Source organism: Cebus imitator, unplaced genomic scaffold, assembly GCF_001604975.1.
Source record: "Cebus imitator isolate Cc_AM_T3 unplaced genomic scaffold, Cebus_imitator-1.0 Scaffold213, whole genome shotgun sequence".
NCBI classification, from domain to species: domain Eukaryota; kingdom Metazoa; phylum Chordata; class Mammalia; order Primates; family Cebidae; genus Cebus; species Cebus imitator.
Genome location: NW_016107528.1, coordinates 188,307 through 205,412, shown reverse-complemented (window position 1 = coordinate 205,412; position 17,106 = coordinate 188,307). Strand labels below are relative to the sequence as shown.

Here is a 17,106-nt window from a genome sequence, read left to right as displayed (position 1 = left end):
TGAGCCACCAGGCCTGGCCACACATTATAGTTTTTAGAAGACCAGACTGGATGTTCTTCTAAAAACTGTAAAAGTTTTTAAGTTAATTATTTTTTTAAAAAAAATTCTGAGTTAATTATTGATATAGCAAGTATAGTATTTATCAGATTACGTTATAGTTAGTTTAGTCCCACACTAAATTGTCAGTTTTTAAAATTATTCATTCTTGAGTAGTATTTACTGTTTTGTGGGGGTGGTTTTGAGACAGAGTCTCACTCTATCACCCAGGCTGGAGAGCAGTGGCACAATCTCGGCTCACTGCAACCTCCACCGCCCAGGTTCAAGTGATAATCCTGCTTCAGTCTCTTGAGTAGCTGGGATTACAGGTGTGTGCCACCACACCCAGCTAATTTTTGTATTTTTAGTAGAGACGGGATTTCACCATGCTGGTGACCTCCTGACCTCAGGCGATCCACCCGCCTTGGCCTCCCAAAGTGTTGGGATTACAGACGTGACCCACCACACCCACCCTCTGTATTTATTGTGTGTTAAGTAATAAATAAAACCTAGTCTCTGACTTGACTTCAAGTGCATAGTAGGAAAGGTAAGTTTTAAATATATACAAGTAAATACATAATTACAAATTATGATGTGTGCTATCAAAGGAAGTAGCTTCTAATAATATAGATAACAAATGGGTCTAATCTGGATTGGGAAGACCTTGCTGTAATGACATTTACTCTGAGATTTGACAGATGTTTAGCTTGATGTTTAGCTTTAGTTAGCTTGATGACAAGTTGGTGGAACAGTCCTTCCAAGGAGATGGTACGTTGGAAGTCAAAGGTAAAAAAAAAAGCAGCACTATTCAACAGAATTTTCAATGATGGAAATGTTCTATATCTTTGCTATCCAATGTCATAGCTGCTAGCCAAATATGAGCATGAAGCATTTGAAATGCAATTAAGAAACTGAATAATGATCGAGACCATCCTGGTCAACATGGTGAAACCTCGTCTCTACTAAAAATACAAAAAATTAGCTGGGCATGGTGGCGCGTGCCTGTAATCCCAGCTACTCAGGAGGCTGAGGCTGGAGAATTGCCTGAACCCAGGAGGCGGAGGTTGCGGTGAGCCGAGATCGTGCCATTGCACTCCAGCCTGGGTAGCAAGAGTGAAACTCCGTCTCAAAAAAAAAAAAAAAGAAAAGAAACTGAATAATTTACATTTAACTAACCACATGTGGCCATGGCTGCTGTTCTGAGACAGGCATACTTAGAGCATTGAAGAGCTGACTGATGGCCATTGTGATTGTAGCATAATGAACAAGAGGGAAGAGTGGCAAAGGATAGGCAGAGAATAGTAAGGAATTTGGACTTTATCTGTATCAGTAAGCTACTGAGGGTAGTGCCGGTACAGATGGTGGTGGCAGGTAGCTGATAAGCCTAGAAATGACATCCGATTTCTATTTTTTTAATGATTTTACTTACAGAGTAGGCTTCCAAACGTTGTAATTTGTAGTATCCTAAGTTCATCACATGGATAGTATCATATTTTACAAGAATACTTAAGTTCCTCAATTATTTTTAAAGATTCAGAATTTTCCCTAGTTCTATCCATTGAGGATTTCCTTTAGTTACTTAGAGAAAATCAAGCTTTTCTATCTCTCCGTTTTTCACCTATTCTCTTCTGAAAGTGCTGTTTTCCAAAGCAAGAGGACTTTAATCACTGAAAAGAGAATGTATATTACTGCATGACCATTTTTAAAGAACCAATCTTTGTTTACCATTTTAGATAAAAAGAAAGAACCTCATGATATAAGAAATTTTGACTATACTGCTCGAAGTTGGACTGGAAAATCTCCCAAACAATTTCTGATTGATTGGGTCAGGAAGAATCTTCCCAAGAGTCCAAATCCTTCCTTTGAAAAAGTTCCAGTAGGCAGATACTGGAAATGTAGGTATGTGTTTTTAATTGATTCAATGAACTTTAGAAAAATTTAAGGTGGAAATTTTTTGTTTCCTGTGAGTTAAGCAGACATTTAGGAAGCTCTCTAATCTACATCTCAGGTTTATTGTCTGATAGATTACTGTTATCTAATACAGGCCTTCCATGGAAATACTTAAACAATTAACAAGCTTAAGTTTAATTTTAATGGAATTCTGAATTTTTTTTATCTGACTTTAGCAATTTTATTTTTTAAAATTGTTTTTGCCTCTTTGTAGGGTTAGGGTAATCAAGTCTGAAGATGATGTCCTGGTCGTGTGTCCTACAATCTTAACAGAGGATGGCATGCAGGCTCAGCACCTAGGAGCTACTTTAGCCCTTTATCGTTTAGTTAAAGGGCAGGTAAGATTTTTTAGGCCTAATTATATCTGTATGTAGAAGGCAGCATTTAATTATCATTCAGTTTTCTCTTTATTGACTGTTTCTTCTGATTAATCCTCATTTCTCATTATTCCTAATTTGGCTTCCTTTCAACCCTAAACACAGTTTAATCTTTCTTTCCTCTGAGATCAGAAGTCTGAAAGAGAGGGTACGATGATCCGACTTTTGGAGCCATGCTAATTTACCTATGCTAAAAACAGTTGTTAGCATGGTTGAATTAAGGAGAATTTTTGGTTTTTTTGAGACAGCATCTTGCTATGTTGCCCAGGCCGGAGTGTGGTGGCAGTCACAGCTCACTTCAGCCTCAAGTGATCCTCCTGCCTCAGCCTCCTGAGTAGCTGGTACTACAGGCATATGCCACCACATCCAAAAAATATTTTTTATAGAGACAGGGTCTTACTATATTGCCTAGGCTGAACGTTTTTTAAGTTTGTTTTCCTTTAATGTTATATTGTCTCTCCAACTTAAAAAAATTATATAGACATTGCTTTCATTACCCAATTTTAGGTTATATTAACAATACACTTGCAGTTTCAGGAAAGATTAAAATAAAATGCTACTGAAGGAAGCTCTTTAAAAGAACATAATACTCTTTTTTTTAAATTTTGGATTGTCAGTATTTCCTTTTTACAGTAAATGTGTTTATTCAGAAAAAATTAGAACCATTGAAAATTTTAGACACTGATTTAATGTAACTCTGGACAGTAGTTCTTTTCCTATTTTTGCCAGTAAAAGTTCTTAATGCATTATTTCCCTTACTTTGAAAAATAAGGCACTATGAACTATTTTGCAAAGTAAGGCACTATGAACTATTTGCTTGATAAAAAAGACTATCAGTGTCAGAGAGATAATTGTGGGTTCTTTATAGCACAGAATTAAGATAACTTAGATTCCATCCAGTATAGTTCATTTAAAATACTTTGACATCTGTCACATTATACAGCTGCCAGAATCTCAAAAGAACTGCTTTATGGTTCATTAATATTTTATGTAGTGCCACTATAGGAATAAATAATAGACATTTATTCAGTAGTTTAACATGTTCCAAGAATAAGCACCTCACATATCTTAACTAATTTAACTTCAGAATATGCCTATAAGGGAGGTACAATTACTAGCCCCATTTTAAAAATGCAGAAGCTGAGACACATAGAGGTTAAGTGCATTGCCCAAGGTTACACAGCTAGTCAGTCAAGAAGCCTGAATATGATATGCTATTTTTGAATTTGCATCATACACATACATATATTAAAATAATAATTTGAGTCAAATTACATTTTAAGATGAATATAGCTATACTTTTAAGTGCTAATCTATTGAATTTCTGTATTGAATAATTAGTAAAAATAACATACCCCTATTTTTCCTTTAGTCAGTTCATCAGTTACTTCCTCCCACTTACCGAGACGTTTGGCTGGAGTGGAGTGATGCAGAAAAGAAAAGGGAAGAGTTAAATAAAATGGAAACCAATAAACCACGTGATCTTTTTATTGCCAAGCTTCTAAATAAATTGAAACAGCAGCAACAACAGCAACAACAGCATTCTGAAAATAAGAGGGAAAACTCTGAAGATCCTGAGGAATCTTGGGAAAATTTAGTTTCGGATGAGGATTTTTCTGCACTGTCCTTGGAATCAGCAAATGTGGAAGATTTGGAACCTGTTAGGAATCTCTTTAGAAAGTTGCAAAGCACACCTAAGTATCAAAGACTTCTGAAGGAAAGACAACAGTTACCTGTATTTAAACATCGGGATTCTATTGTTGAAACTCTTAAAAGGCACCGGGTAGTGGTTGTGGCAGGTGAAACAGGGAGTGGTAAAAGTACCCAGGTACCACATTTTCTATTGGAAGATTTGCTTCTAAATGAGTGGGGAGCAAGTAAATGTAACATTGTCTGTACCCAACCCCGAAGAATCTCAGCAGTGAGTTTAGCCACCAGAGTATGTGATGAATTGGGCTGTGAAAATGGACCTGGAGGAAGGGTAAGCTGTCATTCACCTCCACCTCAGTGAATGGTGACATTACCTTTGCTTTTGTGATCCAAATGGAATTGTACCATATATGAGTTTTCACTGTTACTGGTTGATCAGTAGCACATATCAGGCACTTTTCATGTTTTCTTTGATAGATGCGATAGTATGCCACTGTCCTGTGAAAAGGATTATCGGTAGTCTGTCATAAAATTCTCTTAGAAAAAAATATATTAACTATAATAATTGAGTATTCAAATATATTACACGCTAAATTGAACAGCCAAGGAATGTGGACAAACTCAAATTTCACTAAAATATATCTCAAGATTTTGCAGCCTTTTCTGTGAAATGTATTCCTGAATGATTTTCATTAATTCTTTTCAGTGAGCAGAAGGGAAAAACAGTATAGATTAAAATGCTAGTATGTTCAAACTCCATATTTAAAAGAAAAAATGAGAAAAATACTTAAATATCTATTGTCATGCATTTTGCCATGTAAGTATATGCAAACCTGGCCAAACCTTAACCAGAGTGACTGCAAAGTATAGGAATTAGTTTAATTAATTAAACTAATTTGAACCAAATATGGTGAATTGCAAATTCATTTAATTCTGATAATTTTTACTTTGAATTGTTCTTTCTAGAGGTGGCATATAATATTTTTATCTCCAAACTGGGTGCCCCTTCATTAAAAGTTTTCTATTTAGCAAATTGTCTGGGTTTCTGTCATAGAATAGAAGAGGAAAAAAAAAGGCAGTTTCTACTCTTAGAGAATGACAGACATATACACAAATAAGACAATGGAATGACTGAGGGAGTAAGAAAGAAAATGTGATGGGGGATGTTACATTAAAATTCCACTAGGCACTACTAGTATTATACGAGCTGCTTTTTAATGGCAGCAGGTTTGATGAGATCTTGGTAGAAAAGTGCATCAAATTACCTGGGAGGCAGAGGTTGCGGTGAGCTGAAATCACGTCACTGCACTGTAGCCTGGGTGTGAGTTATCTCAATTGATTGTTCACAGTCAGTTACAGATCGAACTCCTTGTTCTACCCATTCCCCCTTCTCACTACTGCACATGACTAGTCTTAAAAAAACAAAAAGTAAACCAAATTATAGAAGCTGCTTAAAATTCCATTCCTGAGTACGTCAATATTTTGCTTCATGATTATTTAGGAAGAAATTAATTCAACATTTATTAATGTTTTCATAAGCATATTAAGGTATTTAAAGAAGGTGAACAGCTTTTTCTCAAACAAAAGGTTGTGGGGCCAGAGCAGTGGCTCACGCCTCTAATCCCAGCACTTTGGGAGACCAAGGCAGGGGGATCACCTGAGGTCAGGAGTTCAAGACCAGCCTGGCCAAAATGGTGACATCTCATCTCTACTAAAACCATAAAAACTAGCCAGTTGTGATGGCATGCACCTGTAATCCTAGCCACATGCGAGGCTGAGACAGGAGAACTGCTTAAACCTAGAAGGTAGAGGTTGCAGTGAGCCAAGATTGCGCCACTGCACTCCAGCCTGGGTAACAAGAGTGAAACTCTATCTCAAAAAAAAAAAAAAGTTCTTCTGTTCAAATTTGCCAAAATATATTTTATAGCCTTATATAGTTGAAGACCATGGGAAATGCTTTTAATAATAAATTGCACTAGATAGATTTGCTACTAATATATTAACAAACTAATAATTACTAATATAATAAATTATACTAGATTATTTACAGTACTTCATTTAGCAGCAAGATCAGCACCTCTGCTTCACTTTTGAAAGCTTGTTTTGCATATTACTCATGAAAATCTAATCAAGGCCTTATGTTCTCCCTTTAGAATTCCTTGTGTGGATATCAGATCCGGATGGAATCTCGAGCTTGTGAATCTACCAGGTTACTCTATTGTACAACAGGGGTTTTGCTAAGGAAACTTCAAGAAGATGGTCTTCTAAGTAATGTGTCTCATGTTATTGTAGATGAGGTGAGTGATTCTATAGTTGTATTCAGAAATCTGAAATATTTCTTTATTAAAAAGATGTTACTCCTAATATTAGCTAACATTTTCTTTCTTACTAAATTATTATATACTTTACATATAATAATTTCTTGTAACAAATGTATCTCCTGTTGATTTAATAAATACTATATAATATTTGCTGTATGCTTAATGCTGTTCAAAGGATTATATATAACGTGTGTGTGTGTGTGTATTTCACAAATGGCACAGTCTTGGCTCACTGCAACCTTCACCTCCTGGGTTCAAGCAACTCTCCTGTCTCAGCCTCCCATGTGGCTGGGATTACAGGCGCATGCCACCACACCCAGCTAATTTTTGTATTTTTAGTAGAGACGAGATTTTACCATTTGTGACACACACACACACACACACACACACACACACACACACGACAAGAGGCAGCGAATTCATTTAATTCTTCCAGTAACCCAGTGAAGCAGATATCCTTATTTTAAACTGAGGTACAGAGAGGTCATACAGCCTGCTCAGGTTTTCATAAGCCAGTAATTTCATAGCTAGGGGTTCAAATCCAGGCAATTTAGCTTCAGTCTGTATTAACAGTATACTGCCTCTCAACTATTACATGTAGTTGTTAAAGAATCTTCTCTAATTCTTAAAAGAAATCTTCACCACTATATCACTTTCAAAGATATAATTTGAATCAAATTTGAATGCACATTTACATTGAATCACACTAAAAGTTTCACATTATAATTATGCCATAGCAGCCTAGTATATATAAACTAATTTGCTTGTGTATAATTTTTCAAGAGCAGATAAGATATATAGCATTCCTTTTATTCGGAAAATAAAATTAAAAGTCCCCGCAATATAAAGTTTTTGTAAATGTCTGTTGATTCTCTAAGTTCAGAAAGCAATAGTGAAGGTTGAGTCATTCACTGATTTTTGATTAATAGACTATCCATTTTATTGGGTTATTTTTCTCCCTTTTGGTTAGAAATTATTAGAACCATAGAAAGGTAGAAAAATGAAAAGAAAAAGTATCTATAATTTCATGATCCAGAAAAAAATCAATGTTAGCCTTTAATTTACATTTATATATGTATATATTTAATATGTGTATTTATTTGATAATTCTTTCACATTAGTCAACAAAAACATGATTTTTAAAAGTAGCTTTATACTAATATATGATTGGGGTGGACCCATAATTTATTTAGCTATTTTCCTCTCATTGGATAAGTTTGAGTAAAGACATTTTAAAATAAATATTTTGGTAATAAATAAATGATAGGAATTTTTATCTAAGGAGTCTTTATTCCGTAATGTGAGAGAACATTGTACTGTTGACCAACAGGTTTGTATGCTGGCTGTGCAGTAACAGACTAATGCACTAAGACAGAGTTTGCAGCACAGAAAGTGTTTAATGATTGCAGGGCACCAAACAAGGAGATGAGGAGACCCTCAATCTATCTCCCTGAGAATCCTGGGGCTTTTAAGGGGATTTTGGAGGGCAAGGGACTGGAAAATTTGGGTCATTGATTGGTCAGGGTAAAGGGATAAAGTCATCAGGATGTAGAAACTGCATTCTTTGGGGAATCAGCTCTTTGTAGTGTCCTTCATACCAGCTGGCCCCAGTGGGGTCCTTCAGATCAGCTTTGAGTCAGTAGTTTCACTGGTACATAGGACCTGAGGAATATCTCAAATGAAAAACTTAGCATTTTATAATATTCAAGTTATCTAAAGAGCAATTAAGGGGAACTTTAATCTAGGGTCTGTGTGATTCTAGGAAAATAGGCAGTGAACTACTATGAAGAAGCAGGTCAGAGAACAAGCAGACCTAATGATGAATGCTCAATGTGCTGCAAGCTTAGTTTATGTTTTTCTTCCTTGATTAATTTTATAAAGTTTATAGGGATGGTTTCACTTTTATCACTAAGATGTCAACAGAAAGAGGCTGAATGGCTGCTTTATCTGGCCCATGGGCTCCTGTGGCAAGGGAAAAGGGGTAAGATGTCACAATTGTGGCTTTGTATGACCAATACCTAGATTAAAATCAGTATCATCAAGGGTCAACATGAGCCAAAATGCTATTTTTTTTCTTTTGCTTATTATCATTCTTAAAATAAACTACAATATATTTATAGTGAGAAATCCTTACTGTTAAATAAATTGAAATATCTGTAGCAGTTAATAAGTTCTGTCCAACCCCAAATTATTACCAGAAAATTACTTGGTAAATATAGATCAGGATGAACTCTAAAAACCAGACCAACTTCAGGAAGTTGTTTGCTTTGATGGTTTTGTATTAGCCATTTGTAGACACAGTTAACTGAATTGAGCTTCAATGTGATACCATCAACCTCTTAGACACTGCAGCAGTAAAAAAAAGCCTAGAAGTGAAATTCATCATCATGTTAAATATTTATTGTAAGAGATGTCAGGACAAAGTTCATGACGTTATACAGGACCCTCTTTATGAAGACAGGACAATGCTCCTTCTGGCCGTAATACTAGGAATTGTGTGACTTTAGTTTGTAGTCAGTATGAGAATTGAGTAGATTTTCTTGATGCCTGCTAGTGTGCTTACAGCCAGATTTTCTGCCCATCTATACCAAATATACTTGGTAGTATGCACTTTTATTTGCTCTTTTTTATTTTCTATCCTTATTTTTTTCCTTTTAAAAAAAAAATCTGGCCAGGTACAGTGGCTTGCACCTACAATGCCAGCAATTTGGGAGGTTGAGGCTACAGCTCAAGAGACTAGCCTGAGCAATATAGGAAGACCTCCTTTCTCAAAAAAAAAAAAAAAAAAAGCTATGTTTAGTGGCTTTTGCTTGTAGTCCCTATAGTCCCATCTGCTTGCGAGGCTGAGGTGGAGGATTGCTTGAGCCTGGGAAGTCAAAGCTCCAGTAAGCTGTGATAGCAGCACTGCGCTCCAGCCTGGGCAACAGAGCAAGACCCTGTCTCAAAACAACAAACAAAAAAATTATTATTTGTATAAATTACCATCTATTTGATGAAGTTTTCCAGATCTGTGTCATCCATCAGATTTCTTTCCTGAGCTTCAGACTTAAATATCTAGCTACCTTCTAGATACTTTCAGTCTCAAGAACTCCAAACTCAGTAGTTCCATAACTCAACATTTCTCCTCCCTATTCATCTTTTATAATTTGCCCCCTCTCCTCTCTTTTGGATTTCTGAATGATCCCGAGTCACCTAGTCAAACCACCGAAGTAAGAGCGTCTCTTTTTCCTTCTTTCTCCCACATCCCCTGAATCCAATCACCTAGTCCTTTTATTTTGCCTTTCTCAAGTACATTTACTTTTCTCTGTATTCGTTGGAGTTACCGTGGAGAGCCCACCATTATCTCTTTAATTACTACAAAAACCTCTAATAAATTAAACTTCCTGCTTTGTTTTGCTCTCCACCACTACATTTTCCACATTGTAGCAAGGATTATCCTTTTCAAAATAAAACTCAGACCACATGATTCTTCTGCCTTAAAACGCTTGAATCACTGCCCTTCCTAACTCACTGGGATAAAGTCGTAACTCCTAAACACAGTTTACAAGGCCTTACAGGGCAGTTTATTGAGTATCTTAACAGCTTTATCTCTTGACTCCCATCCCATGCTCAAGTCATTGTTTTTGTTTCTCCAGTTTCTGAAAGTTAGTATGAATCTTCTTTCTACCATGAATTCATACATGCCGTGTCCCTTGACATAAACGCTTTTTTCTCCTTTTTTATGCCATTTCTTTCTCCTCTTTTTCTTTTCATACTCATCCCTCAGTCCTCAGCATCAATGGCATTTGTCTTAGTAGGCTTCTTGACCATCTGGATTAGCTGTCTTTCATATATAATTTCAAATCATCGTATACAATATCTTCATACTACACCAAAACTCTTAAAGGAAGATAACTCTCTTGGTTGCTTTTTAAAATCCAGCATCTAGCACAATGCTAAGTACTCATTGTTAGACTCTTACAAAGTTGTAAGGGCTTTGTATTATCTCATTTGATTATCACAATTCCGAAATTTGTATTATTTGTATTCTCCTTTTATAGAAGAAATAGACCCAGAATATTTAAATGACTTTCCCTAAGTCACACTGTAAGTGGCCAAGAGTTGGACCCAAGCAGTTGATTCCAGAGCCTGAACACTTAACCCCCACTGCCTCCCTTCCAGACAAATGAATGATAAAGGCTGTTTTGTTATCTTGATATACTTTATCCTTTTGTGCTACCCTAAATCTGTTATGAAATGGAGTAGAAATAACTCACAGTTCAGAAACTTGGAAGATAGATTCGCACAGTCAACAGATACTAAAGTTCTGACAGTATACCTCATCTGTGTTCTTCCCTAAAATGCATGTGTTGCAAGAGCATAAAACCCTTTTTTTCTGACAGTGATAGAGATTCTGTCGGATTCCTGATAGTTAATTCCTCTTTTTCTACCTAGTAGATGAACCATCTGTCTTGTAATAGTGACAGTATAGTTTTTCTTTTTTTCTTTATTGTATTTATTTATTCATTCATTTTCTTTACTTCCCAAGATATGGAAGTAAAAAACAAGACAGTATAATTTTATATTAGTGGCAGAGATTTAGGAGTCACTCTTGCTTCTCAGTGAAATTTGGGATATACCTTACTCTCTTATTAGCTCTTTCTTTTTTTCTTCTTATTTTGAGAGTCTCACTCTCGTCCAGGCTGGAGTACAATGGTACAATTTTGGCTCACTGCAACCTCCACCTCCTGGGTTCAAGTGATTCTCCTGCCTTAGCCTCCCAGGTAGCTGGGATTACAGGTGCACACCACTACATTCGGCTAATTTTTGTATTTTTAGTAAAGACAGGGCTTCACCATATTGGCCAGGCTGGTCTCAAACTCCTGACCTTAGGTGATCAGCCCGCCTCAGCCTCCCAAAGTGCTAGGATTACAGACATGAGCTACTGGCAATAAGAAATTCCTTTTTCACCCACCCCTCAAATTTAGGGTTGCATCCGGCCTTATCAGCTATATCTGATCTGATTTGCAAGCCATCTCACAGGGTAGAGTCATGCTGTCATGGCTACTCTAGTTCACTATATGCTGATTTTCAGTGGCTTCAATTTTAGAGAATGATTTTATTTTCAGTTCTGAAGATCTGCTTTATTTAAAACATACAGCTTCTTCCTCCTCACATATGTACTGAATGTACTTAAATATTGAATAACTTTTAGTAAATCTGGATGTCTGATTGTTTAAGTCTCTTAATAGAATTTATGCAATATATGATGAATTTTTTTATTCCCTTTATAAAACTAGGTTCATGAAAGAAGTGTCCAGTCTGACTTCCTACTAATTATCTTGAAAGAAATTTTACAGAAACGTTCTGATCTACACTTGATTCTAATGAGTGCCACTGTGGATAGTGAAAAATTTTCTACATATTTCACACATTGCCCCATTCTCAGAATTTCAGGAAGAAGTTATCCTGTTGAGGTAAATTTTCTTTACAATGTGTGTATAAGCGGAAACTGCATTCCCACCAGGTTCTTTCCCTAGGAGATGGGCCCTTGTAGTCTGAGCCCAGAACTATTCCTAGGTACAATGAGTCAACAGAGGATACAGACACAGCCTTAAGAATCACATGGCTACTACTGCCTTGCCTGAGGTTGGATAGGAGAGAAAGGAGGGTTTTGACTCAAGCCCTGAGGGCTACAGTACATAAAACTTTATTTTCACATGAAAATCATTATATTCAGATTAAGAGTAGCTACCCTTCCTGGTCATCTAGTGGCTAGGGAGAAAAAAAAAAGAGTGGCTATCTGGCAGTAAGGAACTCCATTTCACCCACCCCTCAAATTTAGGGTTGTCTTTGAAGCTTCCTTTCTACATATTCTAGTCTTGATTCTTACCTTTTCAGTTCAGCTGATATAGTCTACACTTAACTTGTTTCATATGTATATATAGATACATCTCATAACGTAATTTGCCTTGGGACTTAAGGGACAATCCCTCAAGTCTTGATTCCCAAATAATACTAAAAAAAATTTTTTTCATAATATTCTAAATTAGCATTTGGTGACATTCAAAAGGTGGTATCCCCTTGTTCTCTTTAAAATGATATTTACTGAAATGAATTTGAATTCACCCATTTATATGCCTTATTCTATCCAGGTTTTTCATCTTGAAGATGTAATAGAAGAAACAGGCTTTGTACTGGAAAAAGACTCAGAATATTGTCAGAAATTTCTGGAAGAGGAAGAAGAAGTAACCATTAATGTTACAAGCAAACCAGGGGGAATAAAAAAATATCAGGTAAAAAGAAACTATTTGGAAAGATTACCCAGGGCCTAACCTGCCACAAGAGTTTCAAAATCATATGGTTAACACATTGAATTCGAGTATAATTTGATAGATGAGGAACAGGTCTGAGAATGAGCAAATTTTGAAGGTCATTTCTTTAATCTTTATTTCATAGACTATAGCCTTTGATTTGTGATACTTTGATTGTCATCTTATACTATTCTGGGCCATATAGATACACATACAAAATCAAGGACCATACAAGTTAGAAGCAACTTCTTGTAACAATTTCATAACAGTGATCAATTATTGAGGGGTACATTTGTAGTGATTTTTTCCTACTTCGTCTTAACACCATAGGTGGTCAGGATGGGGCAAGCCCCAAATCTAGATCCTTGCCATTGGTTTTCTTAGCCTTTGTCCTGGCAGGAGCAGGGCAGAGGCAAGATAGTGATAGGTAGATAGTGATAGATGGTGAAGCTGTCTAGGGCATCGTTCTTCCTAGGAAGTTAGTCTCAATTACGTGTTTTCAGAAATATCACAAAAGCAATGTTATCCTGCATTTTAGCCAGTGGTAATAGATCCAGCATTTTCGTCATATCCATGATGTTTCATGCATGTTTCCAATTTGATGAAAACACAGAGTTAAAGTTACTTTATCTTTTAATTAAGCAGATAGACCAAGAAAGAAAAAACTAAAATCTTGCCCTGAAACACCAGAGGTAAAAAATTACAAACTAAAGAAAGACTTTAGAAAAGTAAGTTATTTCAGAAGATGTGATTGGAATTCAGGAGCCAAAGTAAAATGTAGAAGGAATGAGGCAAGTACAAGCTACTTACTAAAGTTATGACCTCTCTTGGCCTGGCTGCTTTTTAGTTGCCACAGATTGGTGCATACATGATTACAATATGTTTTTCTACAATTCTTTTAGTCTGTATATGCCAAGATAAAGGTTTTGCTATATGAGGGCTGGATGACATTAAATTATAGGAGAAAGATGATACTTTCTGATACTCTCACCACTATTAAAAATTATACTCTTCCTATATTTTAACAAAATAGTAATGGTGACAATGAGAAAAATATAGATTTGAATGAATGCAAATACCTCCTTTTTTCCTTCTTTGTCTTATAAAAATACTTAATATTTTTATTCAGCTCCCTCTGGTTGAATTTCTTTTAGGAATACATCCCTGTTCAGACTGGAGCAAATGCTGATTTAAATCCATTTTACCAAAAGTACAGCAGCCGTACTCAGCATGCTATTCTATATATGAATCCTTATAAAATCAACCTGGATCTCATTTTGGAACTTCTTGCATATTTGGGTATATTTCTATTTCTATTTGACTTGATAAAATATTTCTACTAGCTGGAGATGTCTTATTAATATTTTATATGCTGTTCCTTATCTTCTTATTTTGAATATTGTATCTTTTTTAAAATTTCAGATAATAGTCCCCAATTCAGAAATATCGAAGGAGCAGTATTGATCTTTTTACCAGGGCTTGCGCATATTCAGCAGTTGTATGATCTTCTATCAAATGATAGAAGATTTTATTCTGAACGGTAACTATACATTTTCATTATATTCCTGGTAGTTTTAAAATAGGAAAATATATGGTACATTAAAACCCTTGATCAGAGTTTTCAAAGCCTTTTCACCTTTAGTTAAAATTACCTATGGTGAAGTAAGATTTTTTTCTTTAAACATTTCCATTATAATATGTTATCTACTAAAAATTTTTAGGTACTGTATTCTTCATTTGTTCCGTTTTATTTTATTTTTGAGACAGATTCATTCTCTGATGCCCAGGCTGGAGTGCAGTGGTGCAATTGCACCTTCAGCCTCAACCTCCTGGGCTCAAGCAGTCCCCCGACTTCAGCCTTCAGAGCAGCTGGGACCACAGGCATGCACTACTATGCCCAGCTAATTTTAAAAAATTTTTTCATAGAGAGAGACAAGGTCTCCCTCTGTTGCCCAGGCTGGTCTCAAACTCTTGGGCTCATGCGAACTTCTCACCTCAGCCTCCCAAAGTGCTGGGATTACAGGTGTGATCCACTGCCTGTAGCCTTCATCTTCTTAATATGATTAAGTAGAGGGAATCCTATGGTTAAAAGTAAGATGGTGACTCCCTTCTGCTAACCCGCTGAATCATGCAAAACTCCAAAAAAACCTGCAGTTTATATCCGTATATATTTAATTAGCTATTTACTATATGTTTTAATATATTTTTGTTTTGTGAGACAGAGTCTCGCTCTGTCCCCCAGGCTGGAGTGCACTGGTACAATCTTGCCTCACTGCAACCTCTGCCTCCCAAGTTCAAGTGATTCTCCTGCCTCAGCCTCCCAAGTAGCTGGGATTATAGGCACCCGCCACCACACCCAGCTAATTTTTGTATTTTTTTTTTTTAGTAGAGAGGGGACTTCACCATGTTGGTCAGGGTGGTCTCAAACTTCTGACCTCGGGTGATCTGCCTGCCTCAGCCTCCCAAAGTGTTGGGATTATAGGCATGAGCCACCACACCCAGCCGATATAGTTTATTACTTCTGTAGTAAACCATATAAACTTCAACATTAGAACATTTAAAAAAATTTAATCCTATCCATATAATTTGTTTATATTCTCTATGATGCATGTATATGGGGTTTCATTGTACAATTCTGTAAGCTTTTGCATATGTTTAAATTTTTCATAATAAAAAATCTTAAAGTTGCTTGCTATATGCAAATAAATTTTGTTATTCTTTGCAGTGTCTTCTAAAGAGAAACTCTTGCTAAGAACTATGATTTTAACTTTCAGATATAGAGTGATAGCTCTGCATTCTATTCTTTCAACCCAAGATCAAGCTGCAGCATTCACACTTCCTCCTCCAGGAGTCAGGAAGGTAAAATTTAGTACAGCAAATTTATATGTTACTACCTGAGAGTATTTCATTAGGGCAGTAAAACTTTTTATCATCAAAGACAGTTGTTAACATTAAGTGCCTTATAGCACATTGCCAACTCCAAGTGTTCTGCAGCTTACCATCATCAGAGTGAACCCAGTGTTACAATTCAAGCATTTGAATATTTACGTTATGTGAGACTGGATATTTAAATCTTCAGAGTATTCTCATTGTTCTCTAGGCAGATCCTCTCTGATAATTTTTATAGTACATAAACCATTAGGTAGGTCACAAAGCTGATAAATAACAGAGCCAGGATAACAACATTAATATGATTTTTTTTTCCTAATAATTGTGAAGGGTTATGCTAAGCTGTCTCCATTCTCTGTTCAGTTTCCCATTCTACTTATGTCTTTTTTTTTTTTTTGAGATGGAGTTTCGCTCTTGTTGGCCTGGCTGGAGTGCAATGGTGCGATCTCAGCTCACTGCAACCTCCGCTTCCTGGGTTCGAGCAATTCTTCTGCCTCAGCCTCCCAAATAGCTGGGATTACATACATCTGCCACCATACCCAGCTGATTTTTGTATTTTTAGTAGAGACAGGGTTTTGGGAGACGGGGTTTTGGTTTTGCCATGTTGGCCAGGCTGGTCTCGAACTCCTGACCACCGGTGATCTGCCCACCTCAGCCTCCCAAAGTACTGGGATTACAGGCATGAGCCACCATGCCTGGTCCCCTACTTATGTCATTTTTAAGATGATTGACTAGAATTGGGAGAATGGTATTTTTGTTGGAATAAAAATTTATATTTTATATTTAGTCTAATTAGTAAGCTAAGCTGACAAAACTACAGTAAATTAAAATTATACAATAACAGCAAATAGAATGTAAATTTTTGTGACTGAAATTGAAATTCAGTTTTTAAATTTCATGAGCTCAAACTATCTTAAGAAGTTTAAATGATGGTATATTGCTGAAAGTAGTCTAAATGTTTTAAGCTTTTTATTTATTTTCAGATTGTTTTAGCAACAAATATTGCAGAGACAGGCATCACTATTCCAGATGTTGTATTTGTAATTGATACTGGAAGAACAAAAGAAAATAAGTAAGTCTGAATTTCCCAAATCAAAACATTTCTAACCTGGAAAGAGTTTGGGGCTCTTGAATTCTTGGGAGAAATCCTAAAATCATATAAGGAAAATCCTAAATGTCCAAGTTCTGTCCAAAGCAAAAGCCGTAGAGAAACTATAGGAAGCTTTAAAATATCTGAGAGTAAATGTCAGAATTTCATGTCATGGGTTTTCCCTTAAGTAATACCGGTATACTGCTACTTTTAGAAAAGTGCTGGGAAAAATTTTCAGAACATAAATGTTTATAGATTCTTTTATTTGTAAAACATTTAACAAAAAGCATTCTTTGTGACTTTTGAAGTAAGATCTGAATTTAAATCTCTTGAGCAAGTAATATAACCTCTCTAATCATCAGTTTCCTCATTTGTAAATGGGTAAAATGAAAATTTCATAACTCAAAGTGCCTAGTTCAGTAACTGGAACATAATAGGACTGTAACTGAATCTTCAACAAAAAGATTACTACTATATAAATAATGTTTACATTGCATAAA

The 17,106-nt window shown here is 35.9% G+C and overlaps 1 protein-coding gene across 2 annotated transcripts in view; it reads left to right on the top strand.

The window, feature by feature from the left end:
- Positions 1–17,106, top strand: part of DHX29 (DExH-box helicase 29) — a 49,944-nt gene that overhangs the window by 19,855 nt on the left and 12,983 nt on the right. For both annotated transcript variants that reach the window (XR_001830965.2, XM_017548665.2), the window contains exons 9-18: positions 1,770–1,935; positions 2,201–2,324; positions 3,736–4,344; positions 6,167–6,310; positions 11,614–11,790; positions 12,469–12,609; positions 13,782–13,926; positions 14,050–14,167; positions 15,402–15,486; positions 16,500–16,588. Coding sequence is in view for 1 of the 2 variants with exons in the window: in XM_017548665.2 (XP_017404154.1) it covers positions 1,770–1,935; positions 2,201–2,324; positions 3,736–4,344; positions 6,167–6,310; positions 11,614–11,790; positions 12,469–12,609; positions 13,782–13,926; positions 14,050–14,167; positions 15,402–15,486; positions 16,500–16,588 (1,798 nt within the window). In the remaining variant the exon portion in view is untranslated. The remainder of the gene's footprint in view (positions 1–1,769; positions 1,936–2,200; positions 2,325–3,735; positions 4,345–6,166; positions 6,311–11,613; positions 11,791–12,468; positions 12,610–13,781; positions 13,927–14,049; positions 14,168–15,401; positions 15,487–16,499; positions 16,589–17,106) is intronic.